Source organism: Bubalus kerabau, chromosome 19 (genome assembly GCF_029407905.1).
Source record: "Bubalus kerabau isolate K-KA32 ecotype Philippines breed swamp buffalo chromosome 19, PCC_UOA_SB_1v2, whole genome shotgun sequence".
In the NCBI taxonomy this organism is placed as follows: Eukaryota; Metazoa; Chordata; class Mammalia; order Artiodactyla; family Bovidae; genus Bubalus; species Bubalus kerabau.
In genome coordinates, this window is record NC_073642.1 from 59,169,009 (window position 1) to 59,185,009 (window position 16,001).

Genomic DNA, 16,001 nt, shown 5'->3' on the forward strand with positions numbered 1-16,001 from the left:
GCTTCAGGTTCAAGTTCTACCAGTTAGTAGCTGTGGGCGCTTGGGAAACTAACTGCCTCTTGTGCTGCCCTTCTGGGCTGGCCACACCCACACCCTCGGAGCTGTCCCAGGGCCACGTGAGCTGGTCCAAGTGCGTGCGTCTCAGTGGGGACCAGGTGCTTTACAAGTCTCCATTATCTTCACCCTGTTTTTCTCTCCCTCCCTTCCTTGCTCACCTCTCTCCTTTATTTGGTGGAAGAACAGCCCCTATTAAGAGCTCTGGAGATATTTAAAGACGCAGACTCGAGTCCCACGAAGCTCCGGGACCTGTTGGGGATGGGAGTCCATCATTGGTGGATGGGGATGACGTCACGGGCAGGAAGTGTCAGGTGGGCTGGAGGGACTGCAGGCGCGCTGGCTTCTCGGAGGAAGCTGAGATCTGAGCGGAGTGTACAGAGAGCATCCCCACGCTCTTAGAGGAGGGAAGGCCTTCCAGACAGAGAGGCTGGCAGGAGCAGGCACAGAGGGTCTGGAGGCCAGGCGGGTCTGGGGCTGGGGTAATTTGAGGTCAATCTCCCAGCAGAGAATGATGGAGAAGGTGGTTCCTGGGCCGGCTATAGGTTGTGGAGGGGCTGGAATTCATACGAGGCTGGGTGCCCCCGGCAGCAGGCAGTGTGGAGCCATGGTGAGAGCTGCTCCAGAGCCTAACCGGGTGACCTCGGGCAGCAGAGTGCTTTCACCAGCCGTGTGGGCAGGGCACTTTGGGGCAGAAAGGATGTCTCCTGCTTCTACCAGTCAGGGTGGGCTGGAAGGTGCTGCAGAAGCAAAAAACCCCTACATCTCAGGGGGGTAAAATAACTGTGGTTTACCCCTCGGGCAGGCAGAGGCTGCTGCAGATAGGGGCCCACAGTCGGGATGCTGCAGCCCAGGGTCAAGCCTTCATCTCAGCAGCAGGGGAAGAGGGCCTAAACCGTCTCCTCCAAACCCCTCATTCAGCCTGTGGGGACCCTCAGGCCAGAGTAGGGGTGACTTGGAGCCCCCGTGCTGCCTGCAGGCACCTGGCACTGGCAGTGGCTGCCCACTGGCCAGAAGGAAGGGGTGGGAGCATCACTGGTGGGTGAGTCCTGCCCTGCCAGGGCTCCCAGACTGGGGGTGGGGAGGGGGCTATGGAGAGCATCCTTGGCACTTTAGTTTGTGATGTCAAGGTGTCAGCTGGCTAGGGGGCAGGAGGAGAAGGTGGCAGAGGAGAGGGGGAAGGAGAGGGAGAGGAGGAGAGGAAAGAAGAGGCAGAGGGTGGCATGCCGGGGGCCCACCCAGCTGGCTGGCATGGAGGCCTCACCCATCCAGATTTCCCAGGCAGTCTCCCTCAGCTTGCAGCCTCACCTTCCCTCGGGCCAGTCAGTGGGCAGGGCCAGCGGCCGGCCCCGGGTTCCCTTGCTTGCTCGGAGCGGCCCTGCTTGCGGCCCCGCCGGCGTTGGCACGGTGACAGTAGCCAAGTGTGCAAACTTGTGCCATTGTCCCCAGGCCAAGGGGAGCCATGGAGACTGGCTAATATGACACAGGAAAATGTTTGCTGATGGCAATTCTATGGGCTTTGTCCACCTCTTTCTCCATCATGACGACTCGATTTAAGTCCCTAACTGTTTGACTACAAATGCTAGGGGACCGTGCAACGCCAACCTTTTGTCCGGCCTCACTGAATGGGCAATTCAGGCTTTGTGCAGCTCAATTGAGGAAGCAAACATAAAGACAAGATTCCTGAGAGCTCCGGCCCCCTTCCCATGGATATCCCAGCACCTCGTTAGAGGGCCCTTCCCTGGCCACCTTTCCAACATCAGCGTGCCGCCCGCCCTCGCAGGCCCGCCAGTGCCCATGCCTTGGGAAGGGGGTCGGGAGGGAGAGAAAGGGGTGGGGGGGGGGAGAGAGAGAGAGAGAGAGACAGCGCAAGTGAGCCACTCAACACTCAAGGACAGCGGGGAAAGCAGCCCGCCCTGGCTTACCCCGTCCGATTGTCTGTCTGCACTGGAGCATGGCCGGTGCGGGCTCGGAGTCCTGGGGGGAGGTTTGCAAGCCCATCTCTTCTGGGTCCAAGCCCTCCTCAATCTTGGACTTTTTAAATACACACACACACACACACGTACGTGCAAGCACACAACACACCCCGCCCCCTCGAGAAACCAGGGAACTGAGGTCAAGGGGAGGAGGGGCGTGGAGGCCGAGAAGGGAGAGTGGGCTGAAGGGTAGAAATTTACCGGGAAATGATTGCATTTGGGAGCTGTCTTTTTTGTGATGGTCCCCATGGTGACAATTTGTGACGGCAAAGAATGTGGGAACGGGGCCGCCGCCTGCTTGGGATGCTTTGTATCTGGAGAGGCGCTCCTGATTGGCCTGAGGGCCCCCCAGCTCCGGGGACCCGTCGTCCTCCATTCAGCCCACTCGAGGGCGGCACAACTGCCTCCAGCCGGACCACGGAGCTCGCCGGCCGCGCCAGGCCTGGCCCAGGTCTGCGGCGTGGGGGAAACCTCTGCCGGGCCACCTTGGCGGGGGCCCGGGCCCCCGCACTCTTGGTCAGTGTGGAGGCCCTGGCAGCTCAGGCCCCACTAGGTGGGGGGCGTGGGGCTGGCCGGGGCCTGGGGGAGGGGCGGGGGGCTGCGGGGTGGTGGCCGAGGAGGCATGAAATTGCTGCAGATGCTTCTACGGGGGAGCCCCTGCTGCCCACAGCCTGCGATCAGCCCGCCAGGCAGGCCTCGGCTTGAGTGCCAGACAGGGGTCCTGCCTGTCCTGCGTGAGACCTGTGGGTGGAGCGTGGGGACCGAGGGGGGGGGCAGCTGCTAGCAGGACTTGGGGGCGGGAGTGGGAGGAGGAGGGCACCGCCAGGCAACCAGGGGGCTTGGCCTTGCCTTAAAGTAGAGCGGCTGCCTAGGCTCAGAAAATGAAAACCTTGCTGGCAAGTCGTGCCCTGCGGGCAGCGTGGTGTGTGGGGAGCCACGCACCATTGCTGGTGGGCTCCCGCCCAGCAATGCCACTTGGTAGGGCCAAGTGGCCTTGGGCAAGTTGCCTGACCTGTCTCAGCCTCACCTGCAGGTGCGGAGCCCTGTTGAAGATGAAATGGGTTTCTTCCCGTTGCATCCCATAGGCTCTGGGAGATGCTTAGCAGCCTAAATGGATATCCCATGACCCAGGGATTCTGTCTAGGCCTGAGGGGGGCTGAGGTAGGGACCACTCCTGTCTGTAGCCATGTAGCCTTTGGGGAGGGTGGAGTGTGGATGCTCAGAGAGACACCAATGGCTGCTGTGTCCCTCGCCAGGTTGGCTCTGTGCTCTTCCCTGGAGCTGCCAGCTGCCTGGAGAACCCAGCCTCTTCATGGAAAGCCCGGTGCAGCAGCGCTCTGGTGATGGCATCCGACAGTGACGTGAAGATGCTGCTAAACTTCGTGAACCTGGCGTCCAGCGACATCAAGGCGGCCCTGGACAAGTCCGCGCCCTGCCGCCGCTCGGTGGACCACCGCAAGTACCTGCAGAAGCAGCTCAAACGCTTCTCCCAGAAGTATTCCCGGCTCCCGCGGGGCCTCCCCGGCAGAGGGGCTGAACCTCACCTGAAAAGGGGGCCCGAGGACCGGCCCGGGAGGTCGCTGCCCCTCGAATCTGGCCACGGTTCCAGCCCCGGCGGGGGTGGGGGCTGCAAGGAGAAGGCATTGGGGAACCTGGACCGGGAGGAAAGCCTCTCTAGGGAGCGGACCCTCCATGGGCCGGATCCAGGAGCTGCCAGGCCTGGCCAGGTGCCCATGAGGAAAAGACAGCTGCCTGCTTCCTTCTGGGAAGAGCCACGGCCCACCCACAGCTACCCCGTGGGGCTGGAGGGGGGACTGGGACCCCGGGAGGGACCTCCCTACGAGGGTAAGAAACACTGTAAAGGCTTGGAGCCCCTGGGGCCCGAGACCGCCCCGGTGCCCACCTCCCCCAGGGCACCAGCTGAAAAGGAGCCACTCAAGATGCCTGGGGTCTCCCTGGTGGGCCGCGTCAGTGCCTGGAGCTGCTGCCCCTTCCAGTACCATGGACAGCCCGTCTACCCAAGCCCTCCAGGCGCCCTGCCCCAGAGCCCGATGCCCAGCCTGGGCCTCTGGCGGAAAAGCACAGCTTCCCCCGGCGAGCTGGCCCACTTCTGCAAGGACATGGAGGGCCCGGGGCAGAAAGTGTACAGACCTGTGGTTCTGAAACCCATCCCCACCAAGCCGGCTGTGCCCCCACCCATCTTCAATGTCTTCGGCTACCTCTAGCCAGGTGGGGAGGGCCTTGGCTCCCTCCTCTGGCCTGCAGGGTATCAGGGACCCCCAGGAGCGAGCTCTTCTGGTGAGGAGTGGGCTGGGAGAGAACCATCCCTTTGCATCGGGGGGAGGAGGGCAGGGCAGGATGGGGCAGGGGCTTCTTCTCGGGCAGCCGTCCAGCCAGCCCGCACAGCCTCCTGAGGCCAGCCCCTCCTCAAGCAGGCCAGAGCCCGACAGATCACCCGTGTGCCCGTGCAGACCTCAGGTGGCCGGGGCCATTGCCCTGGCCCTCCAGCCACCCCAGAAGCCAGCGTTACACCACCTGTTCACCTGCCACCTGCTGTGTAAGCCAGTCTCAGTCTTGTTCTTGTTCTTTGTAAATACTAAGAAGGTTAAGAGAATAAAGACATTTCTTTTGCAGTTTTCACATTCTTGGGTTCATGAAGTTGGTTAGTCCCCCGGCCTAGGAAATGCTGGCTATGCCCAGGTGGAGGGCTGCTTACAGAGGCTGTCGGGGGTGGGGGACGGTGCCCAGAGTGGCCCAGAGGCCTCCGTGATGCCTGGAATGGGCCTGGGAGCCTGACAGCTCAACCTGAAGGAGGGTGGAGAGGATTCCTGGGAAAGGAATGCTCTGGTTCCCCATCTCAGCAAAGAGAGGCCAGGGGAGGCCTGGAGCCCCAGAGGGCCCAAACTGCTCTGGAGAATAGGAGCTGGTACTGGGGTGTATGTGTGGGGGGTGGGGGGTGAATCTGTCCTCCTGGTTCTGCCGTGGGATGTAGGGCTGGACCCTTCCTCTCCAGGCCTCCCTGCCCCACCTGCGGGATGAGGGGTGAGATGAGAACAGGACCCTCGGTGGCACCTCCCACCCCATCACAGCCTCAGAGCAGAGGCTGGGCCAAGGCAGTCACGTCCGACCCTGGTCAGAGGGGAAGGTCAGGCTGAACAGGAATGGGGCTTCTTGTGGACAAAATAACTGGTTGTCTGACCAAGTTGTTTCAAAGTCATCACCATCATTGTCATCTCCATCACCATCGCCTCTAGTTAATTCAGATTCCTAGGTCTCCTGCCACTGGCTCTCTTCCCGGGCCTGATGCAGCCCTTGGCATGCACTAGGCGCCCATCAATGGAAAGATGAGGGCCTCTGCCAGCGACCATGCACACGGAGGGGCACTGCTCGTGGGCAGCGGCCCTCGGTTGGCCCCGACAGCACCCAAACCAGCCAAGCCACTGGAGGCCTCCACCCATCCTGCAGTGGGTGGCATGGCTCCGTGGCTGAGAGCGTGGGGACTGCCACAGGGGCTGAGCATCTCATTTCCTCAAAGCACAGTTCTCACGACTGGGACGGGGGCAGGGGGCCAGCCTGGCAGGGGACTCCACACCCACATCAACAGCAGAATGTTGAACAGGTTACTCCCCATTCTGTGCCTCCGTTTCCTCCTCTGTAAAGTAGTACATGCGTGCTGGTCTCTCAGTCATGTCCAACTCTGGAGCGGGTTACCGTTTCCTTCTCCAGGGCATCTTCCCAACCCAGGGGTTGAACTTGCATCTCTTATGTCTCCTGCATTGGCAGGTGGGTTCTTTACCACTAGTACGACCTGGGAAGCCCCTCCGTAAAGGAGGGACCAGAGCAAAGATAGCAATCAGATGCACCCACCACTTCTGCATCCAACGTGAGCCTCATAACTGGTCACAGATGCTCCCCTTTCAGGTCCAGATATGGCCTCAGAATCCTTCCTAACACAGGACTCAGAATTAGTGATTGCTAAGGGCCTTCAGGTTCCCCCTGAAGTGAGGCATCCCCAGGGATGGGGCAGCTTGTTCGCTGGGAAAGTGGGTGGGTTTCTGGTGTTTTATGTCCGATGGTCTCAGAGGATGGCACAGCCGTGAGGCCACATGACACAGGCAGGGTTGTTTTGCATGATCGTCTGGTTTATGGGGTAAGGAGTCCTTGGCCGGGACCCTCACCTCAGGCTGCTCCACTCTTAGAGAGGGTCCCTGGAGGAGGCAGGTCCCCTCTTTTCCGACTTGCACGTCATTACAAAGGTCCCTGCAAGACCCATTGTGATAAGGTTCAACCCTTCCACACAGTACGGCAGGGTGTTAAAAGCTCTAATCCTGGCCCTGCCACCTAGTAGCTGTGTGACCTTGGGCAAGTTACTTGACCTCTCTGTGCCAGAATTTCTTCATCTGAAAAATGTGATTGAAAATTTAAAAAAAAAAAGGAAAATAGAGCTGCCATGTGGGTAGCTGTGGGGATGGTGAGAGCACCAGGCAGTCTAGCGTGGCACAAAGGATGAAAAGCTGCACCCACCCAAAGTCACCTAGTCATCTGACTAAGTGTCTAGGTCCTTCCACGCCAATATTTCAATGTTTATAGACTGGGCGGCCCACAGGAATGGGTTCTGGGGCCATCGAACCAGCCGACTCCTTTAGAGAAGGAGCCCTGCTCTGGGAGGCATGTTTCTTTGGGGTGCTGCTCCAGTGCTCGGAGCTTGGGCCCCCACAGCCCCTCTGGGGTTCAGCCTTTCCCAGGGGGTATACCTGGTGGTTCTTCTTCAGTCCCACGCTGGGCGCCTTGTCTGGAAGCAGAAACCTTTACCAAGGTGCCACTCAACAGAAGCACCCGACATCATAATTCCCCACGTGGAAGCAAGCTGGGGAAAAGACACACCTCGGAAATCCTCAGTATCAAAATAAATGGACAGCTGCCGCTGCAGAAGTAGCTGCTCCCCTAATCAAAACAGCACTGGGTCACATGTGCTTCTGCCCACGACATGGAGCCACTTTCAGGACTTGGACTGTTGGGTGAGGCTGTCTACACATCTCTGAGGCTGAAATCCTCCCAGGGGCTAGGTAAGCATGGGAGTGTGGGCTGTACAGTCCTTTTGACAGCAGATATGGTCAAAAAAGGAAACCCCTGGCACAGTCTGAGCACCGACCAATCAGGATTGACTCTGGAAGCAGTGGGACATTAACCCTTTAGCTGCTGTGTTATGCAGAGGTGGTTGGGGGACTGGGAGGGGAACCTGCAAAGGCCATGCCTGGGTGAGGCACTGGAGAGGAAGGACCCCGACCAGTGGCTGTGACTGACTGGTATGGACGTATAACAATATTCTAAGAACCAAGGTGACTCCAGGGCCTCCCAGGCTAGAGATGGTGCCAATGCTGAATGCAGGCTTCCCTGGTGGCTCAGCTGGTAAAGAACCCACTAGCTAATGCAGGAGATGCAAGAGAATGCGGGTTTGATCCCTGGGTCGGGAAGATCCCCTGGAGAAGGAAATGGCAACCCGCTCCAGTATTTTTCCCTGGAGAACTCCATGGACAGAGGAGCCTGACAGGCTATATAGTTCATGGGGTCACAAAGAGTTGGACATGACTGAGCATGCATGCGTGTGCGTGCACACACACACACACACACACACACACACAGTGCTGAATGCAGAGACTGAGCCCTCCCTCCCACCTCCTGCCATCTCCTCAAGCCTCACCTCCTCCAGGGGAGACCTCCCTGTGACCAGTGTCCCCATCCTGCCCGATATCCATGGCCCCTGTCTGTTAGGACCCCCTAGGACATAAGGTGACCCGAGAAGTGCTGGAGCCTGCCTGATGCCCAGCCCCATCCCAAACGCACCCAAGCATCTTTCTGTCCCATCCCATCCTAGACTGCCACCATGCCCTCTGGCTCCTGGTCGGAGGAGGCATTCTGCAGTCAGGATTTTCCCTACTATGCGCCGAGCCCTCCTTGGCCACTTCCCCTGGACCCCAGGGTTGAACATCCCCTGTCTGGGAGGATGCAGGCTTCCTTTGGGATTTCTTCAGGATCTCTGCAGCAAGACAGCACGAGACTCTAGCCGAGCACTGCTGGGCTGGACCCCCGGGGATTTGCTGTGTGTACCCAGGCAAGTCCCTTCCCCTCTCTGGGCCTGTTTTCCCACCTGTACCAGGGAGGAGGGGGAAAGAAGCAGCCAGGTCCCCCAAACCCCTGGCTGGAAGGTGCTATTGGCAGACTTGGCCTCTTTAGGAAGGCACTGGAACTTACTGGTTGCATGGAAAGCCAAGATGTAAGAGCCAGAAAGGCCACCAAGGGCCACAAGGCTGGGAACCCAAGGCCCCAGAGGTGCAAGCCCAGGCAAAGCCAGGCCTTGGACGAGTGCACTTGCAACCCTCCCAGCTGCTCACCAGCAAAGGCCATAAATAACCTTTGATCTCCATTAAGCCTCTCCTAGGGGAGGCCCGAGCAGGCTCTTCAGCAAGGTCACCTGTTCTGGTGTCACCTGAGTGGCTTTAATCATGTGGGGGAAGACAGTGCCTATGAGCTACTGTGCGTGCTCACTCAGTCACATCTGATTCTTTGCGACCCCATGGGCTGCAGCCCACCAGGCTCCTCTGTCCACGGGATTCTCCAGGCAAGAACACTGGAGTGGGTTTCCATTTCCTTCTCCAGAATGACTGACTGTGACTTCCATGGAAAAACAAACAGGGTTTTGTAAGAGAGACTCAGACCTTGAGAAAGTGCCCTAAGTGCCAATCTTCAGTGCTCTCACCTGTAGCACCCAAAGCAGGCTGGCGGCTCCTGCCCGGCTCCCCCCAAGTCATGGGAGGATGGGAGGATGCTGCAGAGGGCACAGGGCTGGCTTCCTGCCTCTCTAGTGTGGGGCCTTTGTGAGGGTTGACGACAGCCTCCCTCCGGCACCTGCTCACAGGAGCAAGTATTTAGATGGCTTTCCCCTTGTGTCTCAGCCTTTGTCGCCAAATGGGTGAGTTAAGACGTGAAGACAGTGCCAGGGAACATGTGCATAAGACAAGGCCAGGTGTCAGGAGACTTGTAGGCTCTGAGACCTTGTTTGTGATGAAGCTCCAGTTTCTATGGCAATGGAACCAGGAGAGAGAAACCAACGTTGCCAGCTCCGATCACAGGGCAGCAAGCTGCCCCCTCTCCTCGGGCCGTCGGGTCTCTTCTGGTGTATGAAGGACACATGCTCTGGGGCCTTTCAGAAGTCCAAACCAAAGTGACACGATCAGGGCTCCACGTGCCCTGTCCCAGCCCCCGGTCCCACCCTCACTCCCACCAGGAGCAGGGCTGAGGACCTCAAGGCCCTGGAGGGGGCTGGTTAAAGAAACTTCACTGGGCAGGGCATCATCTGTGCAACATTTATTGTACCTAAGGAAGCCCTCTGGGCCCGAGGTCTCCCACCCTGCTCCCCTGGGCCACAGCTTTGGGGAGAGAACTCAGAGTCAAGTGGAGAGTTTCACAGAGCACAGGGGGAGGGGCACAGGGCAGCTCTGCAGTGAGGTGGCCCAGCAAAGACAGAATCACCCCAGAAAGAAAGCTCTCCAGCCATAGCCTGGAGGTGGGGTCAGGGCTTCACTGCTGGCCCCCTTGCCTTCCCCTGACCACCCCAAGTTCTACCCTGGTCCTGCCTCCCAGCCCCAGGAATGGAGCTTTCTGCCATTCCCAATGGCAGAGCAGGTCTGGGATCTCCTCATCCAAGTGAAAGCCAACATGGAACAGGAGAAGTCCTGCTCGACACATCTGTCCTCTGCTCTGGGCAAAGCTCTGGCCCAGAGACATCTGAGAGCCCGGCGGCTCCCAGCCGCATCTGTCCCCAGGTCCCCTGGATTTGGGGACACCGCTGTCCTGAGACTCAGTGAAACCATCTGAGGAGCCGCTGCTCCTCCCCCGCGTGCTCTGGTTACTGGGTGTTCTCGTATTTCAGGTATCTGATCAGCCTGCCTGGAAGCGGCAACGTGTCCAGGAGTTTGATGCGGTATTTCCCAATGGCCTTTCGAACTCGCAGCCGGCAAAGATGAGCCAGGGGTCTTGGAGGTTCTGGGAAAAGGACAGAAAGAGAGATGCTGATTGGTCGCCTGCACCCAGCAGAGGGTTTGCATCCCTGACCCCTGGCTTGTGGGAAGCACCTGACCCATGTGGCTGGCTAAGAGAGGAGATGCTCTGACTCCCCCGCTCATGGTCCCTGCCAACTACACAGGTGTCATCCTCCACTCATCTGCACAGCCCAAGGGAGGAGGAGGGCAGGTTTGTTGTTGTTTAGTTGCTAAGTCGTGTTCAACTCTTTTGTGACCCCATGGATGGTAGCCCACCAGGCTCCTCTGTCCATGGGATTTCCCAGGCGAGAATAATACTGGAGTGGGATGCCATTTCCTTCTCCAGGGGAACGTCCTGACCCAGGGATTGCGCTCACATCTCCTGCATTGTCAGATGGACTCTTTACCACTGAGCCACCAGGGAAGCGCAAGGAGGGCAGGTAGCAAACCCATTTCACAGGTGAGGGCTTAGCAAGAATCATGCCTGGCACTGGAGCTTGTCCTGAGCTCCCTCCTCTACGTGTCAGCCCAGACCCCGCCCTTTTTCACAGCCTCAGTAAATATGACCTCCTAAGTGACCCCATGCGTCCAGTTCAGCTCTGGGTTCTAGGAGGTGCAGAGAAGTCAGGATCAATGGGCAGGGACTGAGCAGGTCCCAGAATCCTACCAGGCCGCCTCTTCCAGGAGGCTGCCAGGGATACTTACATTAAGTGGAGCTTTCTCAGCTAAGGGGTGGGGGGCGGAGAGAGGGGTGTAAGAACTGGGCCTGATGCATCTAGGAATGGGGTAATTAATTTTAGCTCCGGGAACAGAGAAGGCATTTGATGAATCAAAGAATGCCATCCATCCATTCATTCAACACACACACGCTGACCCCTTCACTGCCCTTGGCCCTGTGCTTGGGACAGATAGGCATGGGTATCCACTCAGGAGCTTTGGGGAAAGCCTTCCATACCAGATGGTGCATATGAGAAAGGTCTCGATGGGTGGGGAGGAATTTGCCAGGTGAGGGACGGAGGCAGGGCAGTCCAAGCAGGGGAAGCAGCAGTGCCAAGCCAAAGAGACCGCCCAGGGGAGACAGGAATGCAGAGGGAACGTGGGGAGGGTGGAGAGGCCAGGGCACCACAGTGTAGCCTCTCCAGCCGCCCCATCAGGGCATTTCTGACACTTCCACTGCCCTCTGATCTCAGGACAGAGCCTGCCCTGGGAAGCACAGCCCCTTTCTCAGCAGAGCAAAGGCTGAGCTTGTGGGAAGGCAAAACGCTGCTGGCGGGCAGAGCACACAGGGCCTCCAAAGCTGGCATCCTGGCTGGCTTTGGAGTCTCTGATATCAACAATGCAGCATTAAATGAAAGTCAGTCAGTCAGTTCAGTCACTCAGCTGTGTCCGTCTCTTTGTGACCCCATGGACTGCAGCACGCCAGGCTTCCCTGTCCCAGAGCTTGCTCAAACTCAAGTCCATCGAGTCAGTGATGTCAGCCAACCATCTCATCCTCTGTTGTCCCCTTCTCCTCTTGCCCTCAATCTTTCCCAGCATCAGGGTCTTTTCCAATGAGTCAGTTCTTGGCATCAGGTGGCCAAAGTAGAGGAGTTTCAGCTTCAGCATCAGTCATTCCGATGAACACCCAGGACTGATCTCCTTTAGGATGAACTGGTTGGATCTCCTTGCAGTCCAAGGGACTCTCAAGAGTCATCTCCAACACCACAGTTCAAAAGCATCAATTCTTTGGCACTCAGATTTCTTTATAGTCCAACTCTTATATCCATACATGACTACTAGAAAAACCATAGCCTTGACTAGATGGACCTTTGTTGGCAAAGTAATATCTCTGCCTTTTAATATCTTGTCTAGGTTGGTCATAGCTTTTCTTCCAAGGAGCAAGCATCTTTTAATTTCATGGCTACAGTTACCACTTGCAGTGATTTTGGAGCCCAATAAAATAAAGTCTCTCTGTTTTCTCTGTTTCTCCGTCTATTTACCATGAAGTGATGGGACCAGATGCCATGATCTTAGTTTTCTGAATGTTGAGATTTAAGCCAACTTTTTCACTCTCCTCTTTCCCCTTCATCAAGAGGCTTTTTAGTTCCTCTTCACTTTCTGCCATAAGGGTGGTGTTATCTGCATATCTGAGGTTATTGATATTTCTCCCGGCAATCTTGATTCCAGCTTATGCTTCTTCCAGCCTGGCATTTCACATGATATAATCTGCATATAAGTTAAATAAGCAGGGGGACAATACACAACCTTGATGTACTCCTTTCCCTATTTGGAACCAGTCTGTTGTTCCATGTCCAGTTCTAACTGTTGCTTCTTGACCTCCATACAGATTTCTCAGGAGGCAGTTCAGGTGGCCTGGTATTCCCATCTCTTGAAGGATTTTCCACAGTTTGTTGTGATCTACATAGTCAAAGGCTTTGGCATAGTCAATAAAGCAGAAGTAGATGTTTTTCTGGAACTCTCTTGCTTTTTTGATGATCCAACAGATGTTGGCAATTTGATCTCTGGTTCCTCTGCCTTTTCTAAATCCAGCTTGAACACCTGGAAGTTCACCGTTTACATACTGTTGAAGCCTGGCTTGGAGAATTTTGAGCATTACTTTGCTAGTGTGTGAGATGAGTGCAATTGTGTGTTAGTTTGAACATTCTTTGGCATTGCCTTTCTTTGGGATTGGAATGAAACTGACCTTTTCCAGTCCTGTGGCCACTGCTGAGTTTTCCAAATTTGCCAGCATATTGAGTGCAGCACTTTCACAGCATCATCTTTAGAATTTGAAATAGCTCAACTGGAATTCCATCACCTCCACTAGCTTTGTTCATAGTGATGCTTCCTAAGGGCCACTTGGCTTTACATTCCAGGATGTCTGGCTCTAGGTGAGTGATCACACAGTTGTGGTTATCTGGGTCGTGAAGATCTTTTTAGTATAGTTCTTCTGTGTATTCTTGCCACATCTTAATATCTTCTGTTTCTGTTAGGTCCTTTTTTTCCTTTATTGTCCTTTTTTGTCCTTTTCTGTTCTTTACTGATCCCATCTTTGCATGAAATGTTCCCTTGGTATCTCTAATTTTCTTGAAGAGATATATGATCTTTCCCATTCTATTGTTTTCCTCTATTTCTTTGTACTGATCACTGAGGAAGGCTTTCTTATCTCTCCATGCTATTCTTTGGAACTCTGCATTCAGATGGGTATATCTTTCAATTTCTCCCTTGCCTTTAGCTTGTCTTCTTTTCTCAGCTATTTGTAAGGCCTCCTCAAACAACCATTTTGCCTTTCCGCATTTCTTTTTCTTGGGGATGGATGGTCTTGATCACTGCCTCCTGTACAATCTCATGAACCTCCATCCATAGTTCTTCAGGCACTCTGTCTATCAGATCTAATCCCTTGAATCTATTTGTCACTTTTACTGTATAATCGTAAGAGATTTGATTTAGGTCATACCTAAATGGTCTAGTGGTGTTCCCTACTTTGGAGTCTCTGATAACAACACAGCATTAAATGAAAAGAACTATTTGTTCTTCTTGTTAATAAATGTTTATAGCACAATAAAACGTTCTGCAATTTTTTCCCCCAGGGACAGTTTAGCTGTTCATTACCCTTCCCAGGCAGGGCAGGTCCAGGAGAAAGTGAGGGGTGGGATTCTCAGCAAGAACCGCTCTACTCTCTAGTGGCCTCTAGTGGCCAGTTCCAGTGACAGCAACCACTTATGAATTCAATGACTGTTTTATTGAGAATTTGGAGCTCCCAGCCAATAAGCAAGTCAATACCCCCCTCCTTCCTGTGTCACCCCGGCATGGGTCTCTCTCTCCACGCCCCCTCCATCGCCTTCCCAGTAACTTTATCAAGGGCCTCAATTCAAGTGCTCCCAGGCATTTGTGCAAATTGAAAATCCTACCAGAAAGTTTAGACTTAAAGGGGCCCGGGGATCAAGGAGAAACTCAGCAAGACTGGGCACTGGGCTGTGGGACCCCTGGACAGGTAACGAGGCAGCATTCTCACCTGGGGACAGCAGCAGCATCGGTGGGATAAAAATAACTTCCTGCGAGTCAGCCTCTGTGCTACGTGATCGACAAACAGCTGGAGACGGGACGGTGCCCTTCAGACCCAGAGGAAGCCCTGGGGCAGTTGGTTCTCTTTGGGACAGGCATATCCTCAGTATCAGCTGAAGCACCCAGTGCAACTCTTCCTGACGCCTCACCTGCCCAGGTGAGCTCCACAATTCCTGAGAGGGATTTCTGGCCTGACAGCCAGGCTGCCTCAACTACTCTGCACACAGCTGTTGGAACGTGGCCAAAGCCCACCTCACTGCGCCAGGCACATCTCACCTGCAAACACCCCAGGCTGGCAGAGCTGGAGGAGCCAGACATTGAGCACGTCCAGCTTGCTCTGTTTGGACAGGGGCCCTGAGGTCCAGAGGGGCGTCCTGCCCACGATCACCCAGAAAGCCCCTGGTTCCAGAGCTCTGAGGGCCTGCCTCCTAGACCAGTGCTGCTCCGGGGCTGCCCTGGGAGCATGTTGAAATGTACACATTTAGGCCCTGCCCCAGACCTGCCAGGTTAGACTCTGCATTTTAAATAAGATGCTCAGGTGCTTCGTGTGCATTTTACAGTTTGAGATGCCCGCGCCCATCACTTCCTCCTCCACCCACCACACAGCTTCCCAGTGGCCCACAAACCTGGACAAGGTCCTGACACCCCTCAGGGAGCTGGGGTTTTTGTTTAACACACTCTTTAGTGGATCAAATCTGGATTTGAATCCCTGCTCTGCCACTAACTAGTGATGAGACATTTGCCCAAGTAACAATCTCTGTGAGGGTCGGTCTCCTCATTTACAAAACAAAGGATCACGGAGACACTGGATGTGACACACAGCTCAGAGCCTGGCATGAGAAGGTGCTCATGAAATGTCAGGAGCAGTCACAGGCCCCAAGTCCTGGGCCTGAGTCAGGCAGGGGCGTCTGCCAGCAACAGCAGCAGTGACAGGCCGTACCTGCTTTCTCCTTGATGACAGCCCAGTCCTCGAAGCTGTCAATATGCTCCTTCAGCCGCGAGCAGAGCTGCACATTGCCCACGTAGTCCAAGAGGACGTCGATGATGGGCCCTGCCCAGCGGCTCACTTCCGGGGCAGACAGGAACTCGCAGAACTGAAAGAGAACACACACCAGTGCTGAGATGCCCAGGATCAAGAAGCACTGCCTCAGCAAGCCCATCCTACAGGCGGGAACCCACAGCCAGTGAGGGCAGGGGACACGTCCGAGCACAGACACCATGCATGCCCAGGGTAGAATCCAGCTCTCCAGATCCACACCTCTCTCATCAACACAGGCCTCTGCTGCCAAAAGTGGGAGGTGGGCAGGTTGGGCGCCCTAAGCCTCAACTTCCTTGTCTAGAAAATGGGTATATGACACTCACTTGAAGGGTTTTTTTTTATGAGAATTAAGGCAATATAAACATTAACTTCGTTGCACATAGAAGATGGCCCATAAGTGATGCCATTAGCCATTGTTAATATCTCTAAGAGAAGAGTGTTTCTAACTTCCTTTTTAAAGATTTATCTTTTTCGCCTCTGGTGGGTTTTTGTCGCTGCACACAGGCTTTCTCTAGTTGCAGCAAGCGGGGCTACTCTTCATTGCAGTCTGCAGGCTTCTCACTGTGTTGGCTTCTCTTGTTGCACAGGCTCTAGGCACGCAGGCTTCCATAGTTGCGACTCACAGGCTTAGTTGCTCGGTGGTATGTGAGATCTTCTGGGACCGGGGATGGAACCAGTGTCCTTTGCAGTGTAAGGTGGATTCTTAACCATTGGACCACTAGGGAAGCGCCTCTAACTTCCTGTTCATTGGACTTTGACTTATTAAGTCACACCATGGGCAGGTCTTGCCTCTGGGGTCACTGACTTTCTGCAGCTCACCTGCTCTTCTAGTAGGCCTGTTCTCACCTC

The 16,001-nt window shown here is 55.6% G+C and overlaps 2 protein-coding genes across 2 annotated transcripts in view; one reads left to right on the forward strand and one right to left on the reverse strand.

Annotated features, from left to right (window-relative positions):
* Positions 1-3,334: 3,334 nt before the first annotated feature.
* Positions 3,335-4,255, forward strand: FAM181A (family with sequence similarity 181 member A). The gene has a single exon (XM_055556528.1). The coding sequence runs from the start codon at positions 3,374-3,376 to the stop codon at positions 4,253-4,255; it is 882 nt and encodes a 293-aa protein (XP_055412503.1). The 5' UTR covers positions 3,335-3,373.
* A 5,094-nt stretch (positions 4,256-9,349) lies between these two features.
* Positions 9,350-16,001, reverse strand: part of ASB2 (ankyrin repeat and SOCS box containing 2) — a 48,101-nt gene continuing 41,449 nt past the window's right edge. The window contains exons 9-10 of the mRNA XM_055556525.1: positions 15,054-15,207; positions 9,350-10,073 (exon numbers count right to left, since the gene is read on the reverse strand). Of these exons, the coding sequence (XP_055412500.1) occupies positions 9,937-10,073; positions 15,054-15,207 (291 nt within the window). The 3' untranslated portion in view covers positions 9,350-9,936. The remainder of the gene's footprint in view (positions 10,074-15,053; positions 15,208-16,001) is intronic.

What these genes read in the sequence shown, in the direction of transcription:
- FAM181A (XM_055556528.1), top strand. Translation starts at nt 3,374, where the DNA reads ATGGCATCCGACAGTGACGTGAAGATGCTGCTAAACTTCGTGAACCTG.